Below are 21,435 nucleotides of genomic sequence, written 5' to 3'. Positions count from 1 at the left end.
TAAATAAAAGTAAAGTTCTATAAGTTTTGTAAAATTTTCTTCTTCTCACGTAGAAGTTTTAGATGTAAATTCTGCTTCATACGAACATAAAAAGAAGTCGACTAATAAAGGGGCACAATTGGTGCCCGTCGAAATTCTATCAATAGGAACCTATGGGAGAAGTACCTTAACCAGTAGTACTCCCCGTCTCTGGATAAGAAAAACATTTTAGTACTGTGTGATTTACCCTCAGACAGAGCTCTTAATAATCATTCCAATCATTAACTCAGAGTAAAAGGAAAACCTATATATCCCTTGTAAGAGCCTGATCATACACGTTACACAGAAAATATCTTTAAAAATCTTCTTCTCAAGAACAACTAACCCATTATTAGTCATATTTAAGGAGAAGCAACGTTAATCTTAGGTATAGTAGACTCAAGTTTGTTCAATTTATGACCCCCCAGAGATTAGGGGGCACAACAGAGGGTCAAAGTTCTACATAAGAATAAATAAATAAATAATAAAGTTGTACATAAGACTATATAGGAATCATTTAAAAAAAAATCTTCTGCTCAAGAACAGCAAAGCCATGATAAGTTATATTATTATATAAGCATCCTCAGGTAGTGTAGATTAAAATTGTTCAAATTTAGGGTGGGTAGGGTGGGGCAACAATGAGCTATCAGAGTTTACATAGGAAAAAATAATCTTTAAAATTCTTCTACTCAAGAACAGAAAAGCCATGTTTAGTAATATTGATATGGAAGCATCCTGTAGTGGCAGTCTGATTAAAATCAAACCTTCACTAGCTCCTTTTTATTTTGATTGTCACGTGACAAAATAAAAAGGAACTATGGTGAAGGTTTGATTTTAATCAGACTGTCTGTAGTGTTAATTTAAGTCCCCCCCCGTAAACTTTTCAATACTGAACTATTTGTGCTTTTTCCTAGCCAATGTGCTCAGGTGAACGATGTGGCCCATGGGTCTCTTGGATTGTAGAAAGCTTAAGATTCTTTGCTGATAGAAATAATTTAATTGATTTGATAGTAATCGATGAAAAAAGAAAATAATGATTACAATTAATTTCGCAAGGCTAGAGGTTGTAAAATAAAGTTTGGTTGTTTGTAAATTTTGTTTTGTTTTAATTTTGCTGCAAAAATTATCTGTATTTTGAATATCTTTTTATGATCAGGATGGATTCACGGATCTTCTCTTGTCATAGATGGGACATTGTACAGGTTGTGTCAAGGTAAATGACATGAAATAATCAGCCAATGAAACGGGAACCACATCAAATGTAGTATCCTAAGTATGCAATTAGGCAGCATCCATTTCATACATGAATTTGAGGTTGGAACGGGCATTTCTTAGTAATTTGGTAATGTCTATAACTTTTACTTGTATTCAGAATGGCCTGCATTCTTTAATTATCTCGATCATGCAATTTACCTGTTAACCTAGTGGTAGGGCGGTCGCTATGTGATCGTGAGGCCCGGGTTCGATTCTTGTTCGCTGAGCCGCGTCAAACCTAAGACAGAGTCCTTAAAAACCGAGGTCCCTTGTTAAGGTAGACCAGGTGCGGATCAAGGAATTTTTTCCGGGGGGGGGGGGTCACCTCAGTCCAAAAATTATTTCTAACCCAAGAATTTCTTGACAGGCCAAAAAAAAAAAAAAAAGAAGACGTAGAATGCAATTCTCAAACATGAAAAACACCTATTTCGTGGTGGTGATGGGGTGGGGTGGGTCCAAAGTCATTTTTTATTTGCTTCAGTATAGACTTTCAATAACTCTGCAAATACCAGGGGGGGGGGGTCCGGACACCCCCCGACCCCCCCTCTAGATCCGCGCATGTAGACGTCGGCACGATAAAGAACCCTCACTGCTCAATGGCCCTGAGTGCCGAATATAATATCTAAATTTAAAACCCGGTATATGGTGACGTCTCTATAGGAGTGAACAATTCTCAAATGGGACGTTTTAACAACAACTAACCAACCAACCAACCAACCAATATGCACAATTTATTTAGTAAAGAGTACTGAATTAAGTCTAAGATTTAATGTTGGAAATATTCCTTATTTTAGCGGGTCATCAAGGCTAGGCTTAGGCATAAAAAAATCGAATTGAGTCGACTGATACTGTGTTTATTGATCAAGCGAATAAACATTTAAAATTATAAACAACAGTTAGAATGATATACAATAATTAGTACCTTAAGGAGACATGAGAGTGATCGTTTTATTTAAAATGTCCACATTAAATATTTGTAAAATGTTCTCATTTGTGATGGAGAAGACAAAGTACTGAATTCAGGTGGAAAAAATGATCAGCCTGATCGGTCACAGAAGTTTTTTTCAAAACAAAATAATGAAAAGAAAATCACATGAGATCACAAGAAATCTATAATTTTGTAATTTTGTCTTCGCTTTAAAAATTAAAGGCATACAGGATCTCATTCTCTTTAACTCATTTCAATTGTTTGCAAATACATGTGTATATAGAAAAAGAAAACCTTTTGAATTTTTTTTAACATGATATATCATAAATCCGTCAGATTTCATCACTATTGGATGAAAATGTGTCTTCCATATATTTAAATCCAAATACAATTCAAATTGAACAAAAAAGCTCAAGATCTCATTAAGTATTGAAACACCATTGCTATAGCTAACATAATCAGACATAATTTCCAGAAACTGCTCTTTCGACTGTTTGTCTCAGAGAAGCCGAGAGGTCTGGTGGCAAGTGGGTAATCAATTCTCTTCATCTGAGTTAATATAGCCTCTCGGGCACCGCTCCATTTCCCAGGTCCCATAACTCTGTACTGATAAGGCGTTACTGGACCGAAGAATACCACTGCTGCGAGCTTGGGATCAGTCAGCATTAATTTTCCTGTGGAATGATAACAGCATCTACATAGATATAATGTAAGCCAATTTCTTTCTTGAAATTCACATAGTCCATAAATTTGTATTTTTTCTATGCGATTACTACTAAAAATATGCATGGCTACTGTATGTTGCAAACTGTGACATTCTGAAGAAAATAAGTTTTCATTAATTTTCACATGTACTGAGAGATACTATGTTGGTAAACAAAGTTTCCATGAATATTTATTATTGAAAAAATTTGAATGACCATTTACCATGACTAAAACGAAAAATAAACATGTTGATGTTTCCCTTCAGTGAAATACACAAATTTATGGATTATACCATTTTTAAAAATTGTTTTAATTCAACGACAATTGTGAACCAAATAAAAGAAATAAAGAAATATACCTTCTACAAACTAAGGGGAAAGTAATATAAATAAGCTCAAACGGAAGAAACTCGAGTTCATTCTAGGAAAATTTATTTTCGGAATGAGTTGAAATATTTATTTTAAACATTTGAATGTATATCTTTGTTACATAATCGCTAGTTGTTCTATAAATGAAAATAAAAATAATTTAATTCAAAAGCATTACGATAAAAAAATCAAATTGAGTAAAATATTTTTACATTAAAGCTCTAATTCCATACAAATGTATGAATAAGATATTTATCCAATAAGAATGATTGGTTCTGATAGACAAAGCAATTACATAAAAGCAAATTGCAGAGAGATTTAATGAACTTACATAAAAGCAAATTGTAGAGAGATTCAAAGTATTTACATAAAAGCAAATTGTAGAGAGAATATATAAAGAATTGCAGAATTATTATACTTATCCCATTACAAACCTAAATAAGGATAATTTCCATTCAGTTTTGACAATTCGTCCATGAAGTTTATATAATCTACTTGGATAGTGTGCCTTGGACTTTGTACAAACTGTTTCTGCATGGCGTCTAATTTCATCCGGATATTGTCCCACATCTCTTGTCTGCTTGGAAGAAGAACGTCTCCCTGAAACGTTTATCAAACATAAAATAAAAAAATTAAACAGAAACTTCAGTAAATTATTGTATGGAAACCTTTCTAAAAGCCAGGAAAATGTTCTTATTCATCAGAATTTTTATTATTTATTATTTTACGTATTATAAGGCGAATTGCTCGAGCATTATGATTTTCTTGAGTTTTTCGAATTATAAAAGCCAGAGGTTTTGTCATTGAAAATCATTGTATTTCCTTTGCAATATGTAACAATGATATTTGATTTTCTGGAGATACAAATAAAATTTTTCAATATATTTTAAAATCATTCAGAATATAAAAATAAATTTTCTATATTGTACATATATGTTTTGTATATATGCATATTGAATAGATTTCTCTAAATTACCTTAAAATTTGCTATTCGAGAAACAATTTTACAACTTCTGTACCTTGACAACTCTGGTGAAGAGCCTACTCTGCTGTTCAGAAATAGGCATTATTGCTCCAAGCGGCTGTATAAATCCAATACAGGCCAGTGTATGTTTTTCCAAGTCAGGAGGAAACATGAATTTATAGAGTTCAACTTTGTTATTTTTGACTTCTACAATAGATTTATCTATGAATGGGAACCCAAATTTGTATCCTGTTGCTAAAAATACCACATCAATATCATCTTCAAATGTCCCATCTTCGAATTCCACGCCTGTTTTTGTGAATCTCTTGATGTTAGGTTTAATAATGATGGTCCCGCTTATGATTCTGTTAGGGAGTTCGTCGTGTACGGTCGGATGCTGCGCTAAAGGGGGGTGCTTTGGCTGCAGAGAGAATTTGGCGTGGTCAAATCTTTCATTCAGTCTCTTTGCTATAATATCGTTTAGGTTCCCACCAAAAAAACTCAACACAGCACCGAAAGCTCTAAAATTACAAATGTTATGATCCCATCAAAGGTTTAATACCCAAAATAAATTTTCATTCAATACATAAAGGAATTAAAAAAATGTACAAAATACATACAAAATTTGAATATTCTAAAGGTATCTAAAACTCTTGAGGCAAAACAAAGAGATTCTAAAAATTATCTAAGAGTCTAGAAACAATACAAAAGAACAAAACAAAACAAAAAAACCTTGTAGATCTCCTAAAAGCCGTCATATCTCCTGGAAGGCCATGTTCTGCAACACGATTAAATACCCATGATCCTCTTCTTGTGCTCAAGTATAACTTTTTAAAGTTAACATTAATACATTATTTTTTATGCAATACATTGTGTTATAAAGAAAGAGAAAGATATCATACAATTTGAATAATTGGAATTGGTTTGGTTTTAGTAGAATCTGTGCAAAGAGGATTGAAATGAAATACTGAAATAACGAACAGTTCTAGAAGCTTAGTACGCCTTTCTCTACACGTTAATTTAAGGAACTATGTTACATTTAAAGGTCAATTTTAACAATGAATTGATTCAATGTACAGGGTTACAATACTTTCAGTCAGTGAATAATTCAATTACGTTATGAAAATGTAGGAAAACATATTGTGATTTATAATAGTACAGTACAAGAAAGTGAAATTTTTTATTCTTCCACAATGATAAAGACCATTTTTTAAATTCATGCACAAACATTAAGACAGAATATCTATGAAGAGTTCTACAATGAGAATAAGTATGGAACACTTTTTTTTGGTGTGAAATCTTAAGATTGTTAGGGCGTCTTGGATCTTGAAAAATAAATCACACTAATATGATGCAATTATAATAGTTATTTAAGGAAAAAGAAGCTTAAATGATTCAGTATAAAAGTATGATATGGCAGATCTAAAAGTCAATCAAAAAGTTTTAAAAACTAAGAAAATGCAGTATACATTTGAAGAGATTAAAATGCACAACTGACATAGACATTTTTGTTAGAATGCTTATTCTTACATATTGGATGTCAAATTAAAAAGAATTCTGTTTTACCCAATTATTTCTTTCAGTTAAAGGCTTTGTGAACAATGTGGATAGATTTTAAAAAATGGCGAAAATGTATCTTCATTTCTAATTCAAATTTAATTTATCCTTACAAACAGAGATACATTGCTCGGTCCAGCAAATGCTCTACCAAGCCCCTATCTTTACTCCTTACAAAAATAGTAACTGTTGTTTAGAAGGAATTTCAGACGTACTGTGATAAAGCATATTCTAGAAGTAATGTAAATCAGATGTGGATTCTTAAGAATTCCAAAGATGTTTAAAAAAAATTGAAATCGCCAAATTGTCCAAAAGTCAGTAACATCAAAACGTACGACTTTCCTACACTTTATACAACCATTCCTCACAATAAATATCATAGACAGCTGCTTCTTCAATAAAAATGGGACTCGGAAATTTTCATATCTTGTGATTGGTCATCAACAAAATTACATTGTTTAAACCCACTCGGATTCAACACAAAGGTACGCTGGAGTTGATATTAAAAAGATGCTGGAGTTCCTCATTGACAACATTTAAGTAGTCTTCGGAGACAAGGTCTTTCAATAAACTGTTAGAATTTCGAAGGGAACTTGTGGTGCTCCTTTATTAGCAGACCTGTTAGTATATTCCTCTGAAGCAGAATTTATTCAAAACCTTCTCTATGAGAAGAAAACACTTGCTGTGGCCTTCAACTCGATATTTAGATGTATGGTAAATTAGCAATAATTACTTCCATTCATATAACGACTCGATATATCCCAGTGAACTTGAAACAAAAAACATAACAGAGTCTGCCACATCTGTTTCATATTTGGATGTTTTACTAACATCCCACTATCACCTGCATATGGTGTTTATGTCTCGTAACCTATTCGATACTCAAGAGCATGCTCCTAGTACGTTCAATGTCTAAACCGAGGAAGGCTTTTGACAGAAAAGTTGATGTTACAGGAATTTCAACAACCTCTATTGAACTCAGTATTTTCTAAATTCTATGGTCGCTATGACAACCTAATTAGCAAATATAACCTATCATTGGGTCGTATTTTGGCTGACTTGTTTCATACCAATTGTTAGGCCTTTTTTTATACACTGAACTTAACTAAGATTCCGTCTACATGATGAATACATAGGGCTCACGGCGGATGTGACCGGTCAACAGGGGATGCTTACTCCTCCTAGGGACGTGATCCCGCCTCTGGAATTTCTGGGGGTCCTTGTTTTATACCCTCTTTACAGATTTGAATTGTATTAATAGCTTTTTTGAGGTCGATCACTGATCGCTATCTTCATCTTTTTCACTTATGAAAGAAAAATAAATAATTTGATAATTCATGACATTTTGTATGGTATTTCATAATTAGTTTACCTGGCTTGCTACACGACTTAATTCCACGGCAGCGTCTACTCCCGAGTTTCCAATCCCAATAAGAACGATTCTTTTGTCTTCATATCCTTTGGTGTGTTTGTAATCATGACTGTGAATTATCTTGCCTTCAAAATCTTTCAAACCTGTCAAAAATATTTTCCAAATTTAAAGAAAATTTCACTTTGATATTAAGAAATAGACACTGTGTTACATTACTTTCATGTTCATGTGAATGATAATTCAAGTTAAACATGTTAAAGAAATCTGATAATGTGTAATTTTATCTTGAAATACCGGGGAAGTCTGGAATATTTTTGTCAGCATGATGACCAGTGCACACCATAACAGCATCAAACAGGTGTTCTTTGGTTTCTCCTGTTGTTAAATCTTTTGTTGTAATGTTCCATTGCCCAGATGTCTTGAAATCTGAACTCCTGCTAACGGATACCACCTATAATAAAAGATAATTCAAACAACAACAACAACAACAAAAACCATTTATAAATATACCAAAAATTGATAATCTCTCTATATATAGGTTAAAAAAGAAAAGATGTTCAAATTCTAGGGTAATACCTCTGTTTTGAACTTAATGTATTTTCTAAGGTCAAATTCTTCCGCATACTGGTTAAAGTACTTGAGTACGTATTTGTTATGCATGTAGACTGGGTATTCCTTGGGTATTGGGAAGTCACTGTACGTCATCATCTCCTTACTAGTGTTGATGATTGTGGATTTCATCACACAAGCTTGACCATCGGTGGCCTCTTCTGTGTAATACCACAGGCCACCTTTATCAAACATAGAAATAGCTCCGCTGAATATGTGTTTTTGTAGATTAACACGTTGAATAAATTGGCAAACAAAACTACTATATCGGAGCACACTTTCAATTATAATCAAAAATTCTAATTCTAAATGCTAAGAAGTAATTCACTTGAAACAAAGGAAAGCGATGACGGCTAACTCAAAATACATTTTTTTTTTTGAAAAAAAGTTGTTTCGATGCATCATTACTTATCCATTTGAATTACAATCGGTGTCTAGAAATTTTTTCCATCTTCCTTCAATCTTCCCGGAGGAGAAGATGGAAGGAAAAAAAAAACAGTAGGAAGGAAATCCACCGTCACTTTCTTAACAATTATAGCAAGATTAATAAAACAATGAATAACAATTTGAATCTAATTTCTTTCCTCTTTCCGGGCAAGATTGCAGATTTTTGTCATGTAATATGATTTTTTGCCTGGCTCATTGCTCATAGAGCAATAGACAGATTTTGTCGCGGTGTTCAACTCTTCGCACCCAAAATTATATTTTCGCTAAGATGAAATATGGAGATAACGAACAGTATTCAAGCTCAAAGTCTGTTTACGAGGGTCATTCAATAAGTAATGCAACATACAGTTTATCATAATAAATGTAGAAGTATGAAATATGTGGAGATAACGAACAGTATTCGAGCTCAAAAGTCCATTAAAAGTTACAAAATAGGAGCAGAGAAAACACGGACCTCTAAGATATCAGAGGTAGGATCAGGTGCCATGGAGGAGTGAGCATCCCCTGCCGACCGATCACACCCGCCGTGTGCTCCTTGTCATGATCGGGAAATAACGGAAAAATCCGTCGACAATTCTGTGTGTAAATAATGGCCTAACAATAAGTATGAAAAAAGTCAGTCAGCATTTGACTTAATGATAGATTGTATTTGCTGACGTCATTGTATCGACCCAAGAACTAAAGAAAAGTATTTAATTTTATTTTTTAGCAGTTGAAAAGTTCTAATAAAGAACTCGTAATCACAGAAAACCCCATGCTTTTTCCTATTGTCTTCGCAAAGAAATTCATTTTAAAGTAAGCATGGTCACTACTATTTAAAAATGATCTCTGCCAAAAAGATGAAAATGAGTGCGTACGTGGAAACTGTGCTTCATTACATAAATAGCTGAATAACCCATATTAAAGATATGATTTTGATATGTGGAAAAACTAGTCTTTCACGTTGTTTAGTTTTCAGATGGATGCGGAAATTCAAAAGATAAAAAGTACAATTAAAAGATCGCAGTCAAATTGGTCAATCGAAATCTGTAGGGACACCAAAAAATATCGATGCTGTCTGATATCTGAAAATGCCAAATTTTCATCGTCATAACAGTTTATAGAGTTCTGACAAATGAAATAAATCTAAGAATTATTCTATCAGATGGGATCCTACGAGAAAACACACGTTAAATGTGCCAATTGTCTATTTAAAAATAAACATTTTTACTAAATTGAAGATTTGATAAACTTGAGTGATGGATGACGAAACACGGGTGTACTTTTTATAGCCGAAAAGGAAGATCAAGAAAAAAATGTGGAATCAACGAGAAAGCTGTCGTCCTATTATTGCAAAGAGAAGCAAGGGCTCCAAAATTTTATTTTATTAATTTTCTTTTTATCCAAGAGGTCCAGTAAATTATGTACATACAGCCACAGGAAGGACTATCAATGGTGACTTTTATGATAAAATTTCACTCAGGAAAGTTAAGCAGATTTCCTGTAAAGCAAGCCCAAATACCGGCCCCTAGAGTATTTTTTTCTGCACCTGAAAATGTTGCTGCAAATAAGCGTAGAGAAATAAATAAAATTTTGAAGAAAGGAAAGTTTACAGAGCATGTGCTTCCCCATATTCGCTTGATCTCAGCCAATGTGAGATCCTTTTTCTTCCAAAAACACATTGAAGCAATCAAAGGAAAATTTTAAAATTTCAGGCATATCATGGAAAATGCTACTCATCAGTGTCTTTAGGGCATCCCTAAAGATGAGTATGCTGAGGTTTTTTGGTCATGGGTACAAAGACTTTAGACATGTGTAAATGTTAATAGGGATTGCTTTTAGGGATTGAAAGTATTAAGAATCAGCTTTACCTGCTTTTCCTGTTTTTAGATGACCTTTTGCATTATTTATTGAACGAACCCCTTAAACAATACAAAAAACAGACCAAAGCAGAACTGGAGGAAGAAATGGAGCAGACCAAACAAGGACCTCCAAAAAAATCAGAGGTGGGATATAGGTGCCATGGAGGAGGGAGCATCCCCTGCCGACCGGTCACACCCGCCGTGTGCTCCTTGTCATGAGCGGGAAAAAACCGGAAAAGTTCGTGGAAAATTCAGTGTGTAAATAATGGCCTAACAATTACATGAATTATGAAAAAGTCAGTCAGCATTTGACATAATGATAGGTTGTATTTGCTGACAAAATGATCACGTTAAACGAGACTGATGTTACCCTTGTTTCATCAACTTGTTTGTCAATAGCTTGTCTCGTTTTAAAAATTGTTCAGACATAGAGCATGCTAATGCATATCAAATCAAATGGGAGTCAAAAACCCCATAACAGGTGTTAAGGGTATATTACTATACAAGTAAAGGAAGTTGACGATTGAAAAATTGAAAGTCATCACGTTTTTCTTAAAGCTTTGTTGTTAGGTTACTATTAAAGTCTTTTTCTAGTAAAATATCCAAATAAGAAACAGATGTGTCAGACTCTGTAGTATCTTTTTTTTTCAAGCTCACTGAGATATATCGAGTCGACATATTAAATGAAAGTAATAATTGTTAATTTATAATACGTAGTCGATATATCTAAATGTCAAGTTGAAGTTTTCTTCTTATGTAAAAGTTTCTGAATAAATTCTGCTTCATATGGATACAAAAAATAGGTCTGCTTATAAGGGGGCGCAATTGGTACTCATGGGGAATTCCAATAGATTGTTGGAAGACCTGATCTACAAAAACTACATGGATATTGTCAATCAGAAACTCAAGCATCTTTTTAATCTCAATTTCAGAGTACTTGTGTGTACAATCAGGATGTTTTTTTTAACAAAATAATTTTGCAAATGATCAATGACTAGGTAAGTATATTTACGAGTTCCATTTTTATTGAAAAAGCAGCTGTTTATGATGTCAAAAAGTATGGACTTTAATTTATCTTGGGGAATGGTTTTTATAAAGTATTGAAAAGTCGTACGTTTTGATGTTATTGATTATGTTAAAATTTTATGATTTCACATTTTCTTAAAGTTCCTTGGAGTTATAAGTATCCACATCTGATTTACACCACTTCTCGAATATACTGTTGTACAGTACTCCTGAAGTTTCTCCTTCACTGCTGTAAATATTTTAGTGAGGAGTAAAGAAATAGGCTTAGTAAAACATTTATTGGAACCCGCTATATGTCTTTGTTTGTAAGGTATTTTTTAAGGAGTTTTGGAATCCAGTATAGGTATGGTAACTCAAATTCATTTTGATTGTTGGGAATATTATAAATATTTAAAACTGATAAATGGTTGTGAAGAATTTCTTCCTTAGATAGGGAGCTATGGGTATAAGTTGGATTACCACTAGCAGAATTAAATCCTAGTTCCTCTAAAATACAATTAAAATAATGAGGCTTACAAACAAAGACAATGTTGTTACCTGCTTTGTCAGCAGGGACCAGTACATACTAGTACTGTTCGTGTAATCTATCAAATTTTTGTTTTACTTTTGCATTGTCGAAGACAGAAGGATAGATGGTTTTCATATTGCTCTTCAATCGCTTATAGTGCGATTTCAACATCCATCTGATTAATATAATCCATTCTGACAAAGTGTCAAGATCTTCTTTTTCATATTTGGTCCGTCGCGATCGTCTGGCGTAATCATCTAGTGAATTCATAATATTTATGAAATTATGACGCCAGTTGAAAGATCGGGGTTCCCTAAGCTTTGGTCCTCTTATAATAAGTGATTTAAGGTCCTCATTATTAACTATACTTACGTCTCCAGTAATGACGTGTCCAGCAGGACTATAGTTGTAGGGTGAATAGGAAAATGAGAATAATGTTTCAGATGCTCGATATCTTGGCACTGGTGATTTTCTTTTACAATTGAAAAGTTCGGAAGCAATAGTCGACGTAAATTTATTTAGGAATGACTCTAATTCTTGGCCAAATTATTCGAGTATAACCTGGTTTGGGTCAGTTTACGCTTTATAATCCGCGAAGTGGATTATAAAACAGCGTAAACTGACCCAAACCAGGTTATACTCGAATAATTTGGCCAAGAATTAGAGTTATTCCTTATAATTTAATTTTAAAATCATTAAATAAATATGGGTGTAAAATTTCGTTGCTTTTTATTAGTTCAAATTTGCCGCTCAATAATACAACCGTAGTAACGGAAGTAACGGAAGTGATGGGAAGCGAGGGGAGGTAAAAACTGATACATAGGCCTAGCAGCTTGTTTACGTGTGGTAAGATCGAATTATTGTTTGAAGTTAAAGGTATGTTTATTAAATCTGGAATTTTCCATGAATCCCGAGGACTGGAAATGAGAGGATTGTATGCATACAGATGATTCAGCTGGATGTCAGGGGTGTGTGTCCCCATACCAAACCAGGTTATACAGAAATAATTTGTGTTCCTTTTTGGATATTAACCAATCAGAGGCTAGAATACAAACAAAATTAAATTATTAAGAAATACAAGGTGTGGACTTAAACTTGAAATATGGTAAAATACAAGACTGGACCTATTTGTGATTAAGAATATTACTCATAATAACTGCATCATCCCTTTGTTGAGTTTTTGTCGAATACAGAAGTTAAAATATTGAATTTTAAGGAACAAAAGGAAAAGGATTGTTTGAGCGGTATTTTCATAGGCGGCTTAAAGAGCCTATGATTTGCAATATCCATAATCACAGATTCGAGAATCCAAATATGGACTTTTCTTGACTTTTACAAATAGACTATTTAAAACTTTCAAAGGGACACAGTGAAGTTTGGTGCGAATGTGATGAAGAAAATAAGGAAAGTTGACGATGGAAAAGTAGAAGTCATCTCTTTTGTCATACAATTTAGTTGCTGGTTGGCCCTTATCGCCTATAGTCAGTAAAATATCCAAATATGAAACAGATATGGCAGACTCTGTGGTGTCTTTTATTTCAAGTTCACCGAGATATATCGAGTCGACATATGAATGAAAGTAGCTATTGTAAATTGATAATACATCGTCGATACATTTAAATGTCGAGTTGAAGGCCACAACAAGTGTTTTCTTCTTCTCATGTAGAAGTTTAAGAATAATTTAGCTTCATAGGAATATAAAAACAGGTCTGCTAATAAAGGAGCACAAGTGTCCAGCGAAATTCCAACAGTTTGTTAGAAGACCTGGTCCACGAAGACTTCATAAATGTGGTCAATGAGGAACTCTAGCATCCTTTTAATATCAACTTCAGAATACTTGTCAGACCCGTAGCAACGGTTTCAAAAAAAAGGGGGGGTAGCACCCCCCCCCCCCCCAAATGACTTAAAAAAGGCCCAAATAATTTGTATCCTACTTCCAAAAATATTCTGACAAGCAAGAAAAAACCTAACTAACTGTCCAAATCATGGAATTTGCCAGTGCCCGACTCAGAAAAAGTTGGGGGGGGGGGGTTACTTCTTAACGCCCCCCCCCCCCCCCGCGTTCTACGGGCCTGCTTGTGTGTAGAATCAGAGTGATTTTCAACACAGTAAATTTTTGATGACTTATCACAAGAAAGAAAAAATGCAGACTTCAAATTTTATTGAGGAAGCAGTTATCTATGATATCAAAAAGACTAGTATTTAATTCATTGCGAGAATTGGTTGTATAAAGTGTAGAAAAGTCGTGTGTTTCGATGTTACTGACTTTTGAAAAATTTGGCGATTTTAAATTTTCTAAAAGTTCCCTCTGATAACACCACTTCTAAAATAAGCTTTAGTACAGTACGTCAGAAGTTTCTCCGAAAGAGCATATTTTTTTTTAAGGAGACTGAGGATTTTTCTAAACAAACATTGATAGTAATGTATTGTATCCTTGTTGTTCATTTGACTTATAATATCTTAAAATATGCAAAAGTGTGCGTCACATTCTATAGAGGTTGTGTTACCGAGCTAACACTAGCGCGGGGAGTACGTGACCAGATGAACATCATACTGTAAAACTCCCCGCCGAGGCATCACTTGACCTTACTGCTCCTCCAATATTTGTTTTTTTTTTCTGGAAGTGGAACGATACGTCTGATTTATTGTTTACGCTGTCTGGTGTTCAATTCTAATTTTTTAAAAAATATAATATGCCATAGAAACATCGTTTTTGCATGTTTTGTGTTGTATATTCCTCTACTTCCAGAACTTCTTGTTATTTTGGTATTACAATGTATTTTTGTAAAACGGTTCTTTGCTCACTACTCTGTAAATGAGCTTGGTTCCCTTTTAATTAAGAATATTCTTGGAGGGTTGAATAGCAAAATAATTTGAAAATTCTGTATATTATCTGTTTTAGTAGATATGATTTCATTTTAATAAAATTCCTTTATTAAAGTACTTATAAGCATGAAATTCACACTAATATGCTGGGCTTTTAACAGAAACTTATATTACATTCCCCACATTGCTTTCCCTTATGGAACCCCTAATGTAGAAATATATAGGTCGCGACAATAAATCATTCATATCATCGTCATGTTTGTTTTCTGCTGGATCAAGAAAGTACGTAGTAAAATCTTTATTGTTTATGCATTTAGCTGACCTTATAAGAAGCTGATAATTTTAACACTATTATATGTATGTGATATTAAATGTAATGACGAAAGCACAAGGACAAAAACACACCCTTCGTTAGTCTTACTACTACAACAAAATCTTTTAAGTAATTATAAAGTAATTCTACAACTACTTAAGAAGGTACTAGACTTAAATACATATAAGCATCTGATATTATAAAATGTTTTAGTCAGCCTGTATGATCTGTCAAACATATCATAACTTAGTTAGAATAATCTAACTGTGTCTTGGGACAAGCCCTCACCGGGTCCATAGGACAATATCATTTTAACGATAGAACATACCTATGTGATCTGTTCGCTCGAAACATACTGGATGTAGCCCCTCATCCACACAACATTTGATGGCGGTCAGTCCGCTTGCACCAGATCCTATCACTGCAACATCTTTAGTCATTACGTCGTTAATTGCTAAAATTAAGCAGGTAACGAAGGATCAGATGACTCAACTCTTGAAATGAAGTTTCCAACAAGGCTAGATCGTGAGGAAAGAAAATTGTGAGACGAAGGCCAATTCAAGTATTTAACACATATGTAAGACATTTACACTAGGTAAGACGGGTTCCTAAATAGATCTCTTGCCTTCCGAAATTGTTATTGTTATCAAATATGTTATTTTAAGGTCATAATTTGCAAGCGAATCTATATTTCTTATAGGGTTATTGGCTTCCTCAAGCATTCATATTAAACCTATATCATCAGCTGTCAAAAGTTTTTCAGGTTATCAAGCAGTACTGAGAGGATAAATGAGCACACGCAAACACACATATAATCAGTGTCCCTTGTGTTAAGGTAGTTATTGCGGTTGGTGTAAAATTTATCACACTTTTCAGGAATAAATTCACAGAACATTAATGATAGAGACAGCACTATCATAAAAACAAATTTGATTAAAAATTGATTGCAAACTGATTTTTGAGCTATGTTAAAAAATCTTACCTGACCTGCTCGTGCATCACAGTAACAAAATATCTAAGATAAGAGAATGCCCTGTCGTGTTTTATACATAACATGCTAGAATTTAGAGTGATCTCCCCATATATTCTGATGACTCTGTTGCAAATTTTTTTAGATCGCAAATTCCACTTTTCAACCATGAACTGTTTAGTTTCAGGTGTCGATCACAGACACTATGGAGAGAAAAAAAATCAGTATTAATTAAGAAAAAAAATTAATAACGAAAAAATATAATGGGACGTTTCTGCCTTCATCTTTTAAGTTATTTTTTTCACGGCTTATCATAACCTGCAAATTAACAATGAAAACACTCAACTTATTTATTGGCTTTCATTAGTCATACAACAGTGGTTATAAGGTTAAATGAACGTATTTTCCCCATTTGGTATTCATTCAAATCAAATTCTTTGCTAAAATTGAAATTGAAAATGCTTCAGCTTCAACTATCCTTAAAAAGAAATAAAAATACCTGTAATCGTATCTTTATTTAAGAAAACTACACTATTTCTTACACATTATTCCTTACATACCTTAATTACAAAAATTATTCTTCCATAATTAACATTGTTTGGTCGACATTTTTGTCTATGACAGATAAAATGAGACAATAACGAACAAGTAAACAATACAAATTTAGAACAGAGCAAACACAGCCCCTTAAAAAACATCAGATGAGGGATTAGGTGCCACAGATGAGGTAGCATCCCCTGAAGACCACCACACACACCATGAGCCCCTTGTCATGACTAGGTAAACGGAGAAATCCATAAACATTTTATTATGAAAGTAATGGTCTTACAATTTATATGAAAAACGTCAGTCAACATTGGACCTGACGACAAAATGTCGAATAGACAGGCACAGCAAGAAACTTCTTTTTTCATGAAGAAGTTTATGAATAAATTCTGCTTCAAAAGTATATTAAAACAGGTCTGCTAGTAAAAGGGCACAATTAAATGTCACATGAAATTTCAACAGATTGTTTGAAGACCTGGTTTCCAAAGACAACATAGATTCTCTTAATGGGGAACTGAAGCATCTTTTCAATATCAATCTAAGGGTACTTGTGTGTAGAAACAGAATGGTTTTTAACAAAGAAAGTTTGCAGATACTAATGACAAGATATGAAAATTTGACAGTTCCATTTTTATCAAAGAAGCGGTTGTCTGTGATCCAAAAATGTCTGGTCTTTAATATATCGTGGGAAATGGTTATATATAGTGTTGAAAAGTTAAAAATTATGATGCTATTAATTTTAACAATATTTGGTGATTTCAAATTTTCCAAAATTTCTTTTGAGGTTTTTATTATCCATGTTTGATAAGTACCATTTCTCGATGTTGTACAGTACTACTGAAGTTACTCCCTCACTTCTGTTAATTTTTTATTGAGAAGAAAAGAGAGTGGCTTGGTAGAATATTTGCTAGATCCTGCTGTGTATCTTTGTAAGAATTTTCATGGAGTTTTTGGAACCCAGTATAAACATGATCATTCAAATTCAATTTGATATATAAAATTAATAGAAAACATGTTTTAACTTTCTCATAGGAAGGAAAAATAGTCCTGCTGTTGCAGACAAATTGCACACTTTTACAATGAATTATGAATAAAATTGCACTGAAATATATTTGATATAAGATTTAGCAGATAAAAATTTCTCAACACGTTGTATCGATAAAGCTTACACAACTTCTTCATGATCTATTCAATTCCTCTTAATGGATTTAAAGGTTTAAAGTCTATTGTCTTGTATATCAGCATTTTCTGGAGTAATTTTGAATATCTTGTAAAGTATGTCCATTTGTCTGCATATATTTCATTTGAACTTCTCCAAGATTTCCAAACGTAGCAAAAAATATTCATTTTCGTATGATTGGACATTTCATAAAGCTACCATTCTAAAGTATACAAGGATGATGAAACTTTCAAACATATGAGCTTCTATACAAGCACTTTAATTTACCCGATCATTCTATTTTGTCAATAAAAGTTAGAATTCTAGAAAAGATTTACCATCATACAAATAGCCCATCACCGAGTACATATTTCCACAGACAACGAGAAGAATACTGAATTAGAAAACTAGGCACGGCATTTCCATATACTGTAAATCACTTTTTATAAGCGAGAACTTTATTTTCGCATAATTACGCGAGACTGCCTGCTCGCGAAAATTTCATTCTCGCGTATATTTCTAGTATTAAAGAATATATAGTACAATATCCAAAGTTCGTGAAAATTATGTTTCGCTTATCAATACCAAATGACCATCTCGCAAAAATAAAGTGTCGCAAAAATTTGGTGATCTACAGTATATGGTGGCAATAACAATGTCGATAGTGTTGGGAATCTTTCAAGCCCACAGGGTACGAGGGGTAATCAAAAAGTCCGCGAACTAATTGAATAAAGTCCATAAAAGAAATCAAACTGGGCTTCACTTTTTATTCTTCTTTAAAGTAGATCCTCCTTTTTTAATATACATATACATGTACCACCGCTCTACCAATGCATGAAACACTTTGTCCACACGGTCACGTGACGTGCTCCGTGGCTTACTGTTCACAACAGACCAAAGATTTTCCAGGGTCTTATATTTCCTACCATACTTATTACAAGTTATTATTTTTTTAACAAGGAAATCCCAAATGTCATAAATTGCCAAATCTCGATCATAGGATTGGTGGATTAGGGTTATTTTTCTAAGTACATGTATGTGCATGGTGTTCATCACAACCCGTCTCCTCTGTCTTGGATGTGTCTTGTATCCAATGTGGATCAAGTATGGGCGCTTTCCTTCCTTCACCAAAACAATCCATCCAATAACTAAATATTTGGCAAGCCCTTTGTCTTCTTAAACCTCGCACAAATCATTATATATTACTGCAAAGAATTTTCGGAGAGTTACGTAAAACTTTACAACCGTTCCTTGCTCGATGACGACTGAGTCAACCATTTTATGTCACATGTCTCCTACATCATGTACATATTGACGCCATTTTCACATCGTTATGTCATAAGCAAGGAACAAAATATTACATAGCACATTTTATTTATAAAACATTTTTATAACTATATATATGCTAAATTTTATTCTGATTTGAATTGTGGTTATGTAGACACAGAGGTAGCATTAGCGGTTCAAGGACGGATGGTAAATAGTAAAAGTGATCCACACTCGGGATGAAGGAAAATTGTGACGGCGAAAGATTAGCGTCTGTTTTGTGAAAGAGAAGATTCCCCATTCCTTGCTATTTTGCTTTCCCCCCCAGATTAAGGGGAAATCTCAAAGAAGTTTAAAGCAATCTTAATGAATTTAGATTAGCAGTAAGATATCATTTCATTCTACGACCCAGAATATTTTTAATGGGTGAACCAACACCATAGATATATCCGAGAAAAGAGGGAATATTTAGAAAAAAAAAAATGTAAAAACGTTCTTGACGTTACACATGTCGAAAATTGACTGGCGAGCTGTGCCTTCAATTTTTTCCGAGGTATTATATGTTTTATTTTTGGTATATGGCAATGAATTTTTTGCTTGTCAATCTGATTAAAACCAGATATTTGTTACGCTCCGAAATTTTGATAGTCTCTGTACAAAGATCTTTGTAAAGGGACTATCAGAATTTCGGAACCTAACAAAGATCTGATTTTAATCAGATTGTATGCTTGTCAAAATAAAAATCATAAAAATTTAATACATAATGAGCTTTGCATCGCGCCAGTCCACAACTTCTTTAATTACCCCGGTATTATGTTCCAAAAATGAATTGGCTACTGCTTAAGAGGAAGTGCAAGAGGTGTTTGGACAAGAAATAAATGTGACCGACGGATAGACCAAGATAACAACAAAACCCCTGATTTTCGTTAGAATCCAGCGTATGCTAAACAATAGGCCCAGGGGCCACATCGCTCACCTGAGCACTGTGGCTTTAAAAAAAATGCAAAAATCAGTTTAGTATTGAAAAGCTTTTCCCTATATACTCCTATGTTAAACTTTGATTGTCCATTGTGGCTCCATCCTACCCTCGATGGTCATGACTTGAACAAACTTGAATCTATACCAACTGAGGATGCTTTCACATAAATATGACCAATCATTGCATCGCTGTTCTTGAGAAGAAGAATTTTTAAGATATTTCCTATATACTCCTATGTTGAACTTTGATCATCCATTGTGACCCCACCCTACCCCCCAGGGGTCATGATTTGAATAAACTTGAATCAACACCTCCTGCAGATGCTTCCATATAAATATGACCAATCATTGCTTTGCTGTTCTTGAGAAGAAGATTTTTAAAGATTTTTCTTATGTATTCTTATGTAAAACTTTGATCGTCAATTGTGGCCCCATTCTACCCCCGGGGGTCATGATTTGGACAAACTTGAATCTACACCACCTGAGGATGCTTCAGTATAAATATAACTAATCATGGCTTTGCTGTTCTTGTCAGAGAAGAAGAATTTTTAAGATTTTTCCTATATACTATCATGTTAAACTTTGATCGTCCATTGTGGCCCCACCCTATCCCCGGGGGTCATGATTTGAACAAACTTGAATCTACACCTCCTGCAAATGCTTCCATATGAATATGACCAATCATGGCTTTGCTGTTCTTGAGAAGAAGAATTTTTAAGATTTTTCCTATATACTCCTGTGTTAAACTTTGATCGTCCATTGTGACCCCACCCTACCCCCGGGGGTCATGATTTGTAGAAACTTGATTCCACACCACCTGAGGATGCTTCCATATACATATGACCAATCATAGCTTTGCTGTCCTTGAGAATAAGATTTTTAAAGATTTTTCCTACATATTCCTATGTTAAAATTTGATCGTCCACTGTGGCCCCACCCTTACCAAAGGGGTCATGATTTTAAGAAACCTGAATCTACACTACCTCACAATGATTCCACATGACATTCATCTTTCCTGTCCTATTGGTTCTTAAGAAGAAGATTTTTCAATGATGCCATTAATTTTTCGCTATTTCGTAATTATCTCCCCTTGGAAGAGGGCGTGGCCCTTCATTTGAACAAACTTAAATCCCCCTCAGCCAAGAATACTCTGTGCCAAGTTTGGTTGAAATTGGCCCAGTAGTGCTGAAGAAGAAGATGAAATTGTGAGAAGTTTACAAAGACAACGAAGGCGACGACGACAGACAACGGACAAATTTTGATCAGAAAAGCTCACTTGAACATTCGGCACAGGTGAGCTAAAAAGGAAATTTAATGATCGTTTGATTTTAAATTATACAATCTTCCACCACTTCATACGGGCCGGTATATAAAAGCTTTTAAAAATTTATTTGTCAAGCATTTTGCAAAAATTCTTATGGGGAGTTCAACAAGGAAAAGAAGTCTGAAACATATGTATTTTTGAATTGTTGCGATTTAAAGATATTGTTGAAATATGTGAGGATTGTTGAATGTGGGATTTTGCAGGATGAAATAAATTAATTTGAAGCAGTCACGATCTTTGAAAAGAAACTGATGATTATAATTTCGTAAATCCAGAGGTTGTAAAATAAAAGTTCGGAAAGAAGATACGGTTTACCTGTAAAGACAGTGAAAGTCTATGATCAGAACAAATTACATGTTTCTTTAAACGATTAGACTAGCAAATTTAAGGTCAATATCATGAGAAAAATCAGGAAAATTCTGTTCTAGAATAGATGTTTTTGTTTTGATATTTTTG

General features: G+C 33.8%; 1 protein-coding gene across 1 annotated transcript; it reads right to left on the bottom strand.

The window, feature by feature from the left end:
* Positions 1 to 2,105: 2,105 nt before the first annotated feature.
* Positions 2,106 to 15,227, bottom strand: LOC133189521 (flavin-containing monooxygenase 5-like). The gene is made up of 8 exons (XM_061324866.1): positions 15,065 to 15,227; positions 7,743 to 7,957; positions 7,461 to 7,617; positions 7,167 to 7,309; positions 4,970 to 5,064; positions 4,293 to 4,758; positions 3,708 to 3,873; positions 2,106 to 2,874 (listed from the first exon to the last, which is right to left on the bottom strand). Exons 1-8 carry the CDS (start codon positions 15,174 to 15,176, stop codon positions 2,612 to 2,614), a joined length of 1,617 nt encoding a protein of 538 aa, XP_061180850.1. The 5' UTR covers positions 15,177 to 15,227; the 3' UTR covers positions 2,106 to 2,611.
* Positions 15,228 to 21,435: the final 6,208 nt, after the last annotated feature.

Source organism: Saccostrea echinata, unplaced genomic scaffold, assembly GCF_033153115.1.
Source record: "Saccostrea echinata isolate AGI-Se365-2 ecotype Australia unplaced genomic scaffold, CSIRO_AGI_Sech_v1 ptg000019l, whole genome shotgun sequence".
Lineage (NCBI taxonomy): Eukaryota > Metazoa > Mollusca > Bivalvia > Ostreida > Ostreidae > Saccostrea > Saccostrea echinata.
This window is presented reverse-complemented; position numbering and strand designations above follow the sequence as displayed.

Excerpts from the sequence above, each read along its gene's own strand:
- LOC133189521 (XM_061324866.1), bottom strand. The coding sequence starts at position 15,176 with ATGACTAAAGATGTTGCAGTGATAGGATCTGGTGCAAGCGGACTGACC. Across the intron at positions 7,618-7,742 it reads ACATTAAGTTCAAAACAGAG|GTGGTATCCGTTAGCAGGAG; the intron begins GTATTACCCTAG and ends CTTTTATTATAG. Across the intron at positions 5,065-7,166 it reads TAAGTCGTGTAGCAAGCCAG|TTATACTTGAGCACAAGAAG; the intron begins GTAAACTAATTA and ends AACTTTAAAAAG.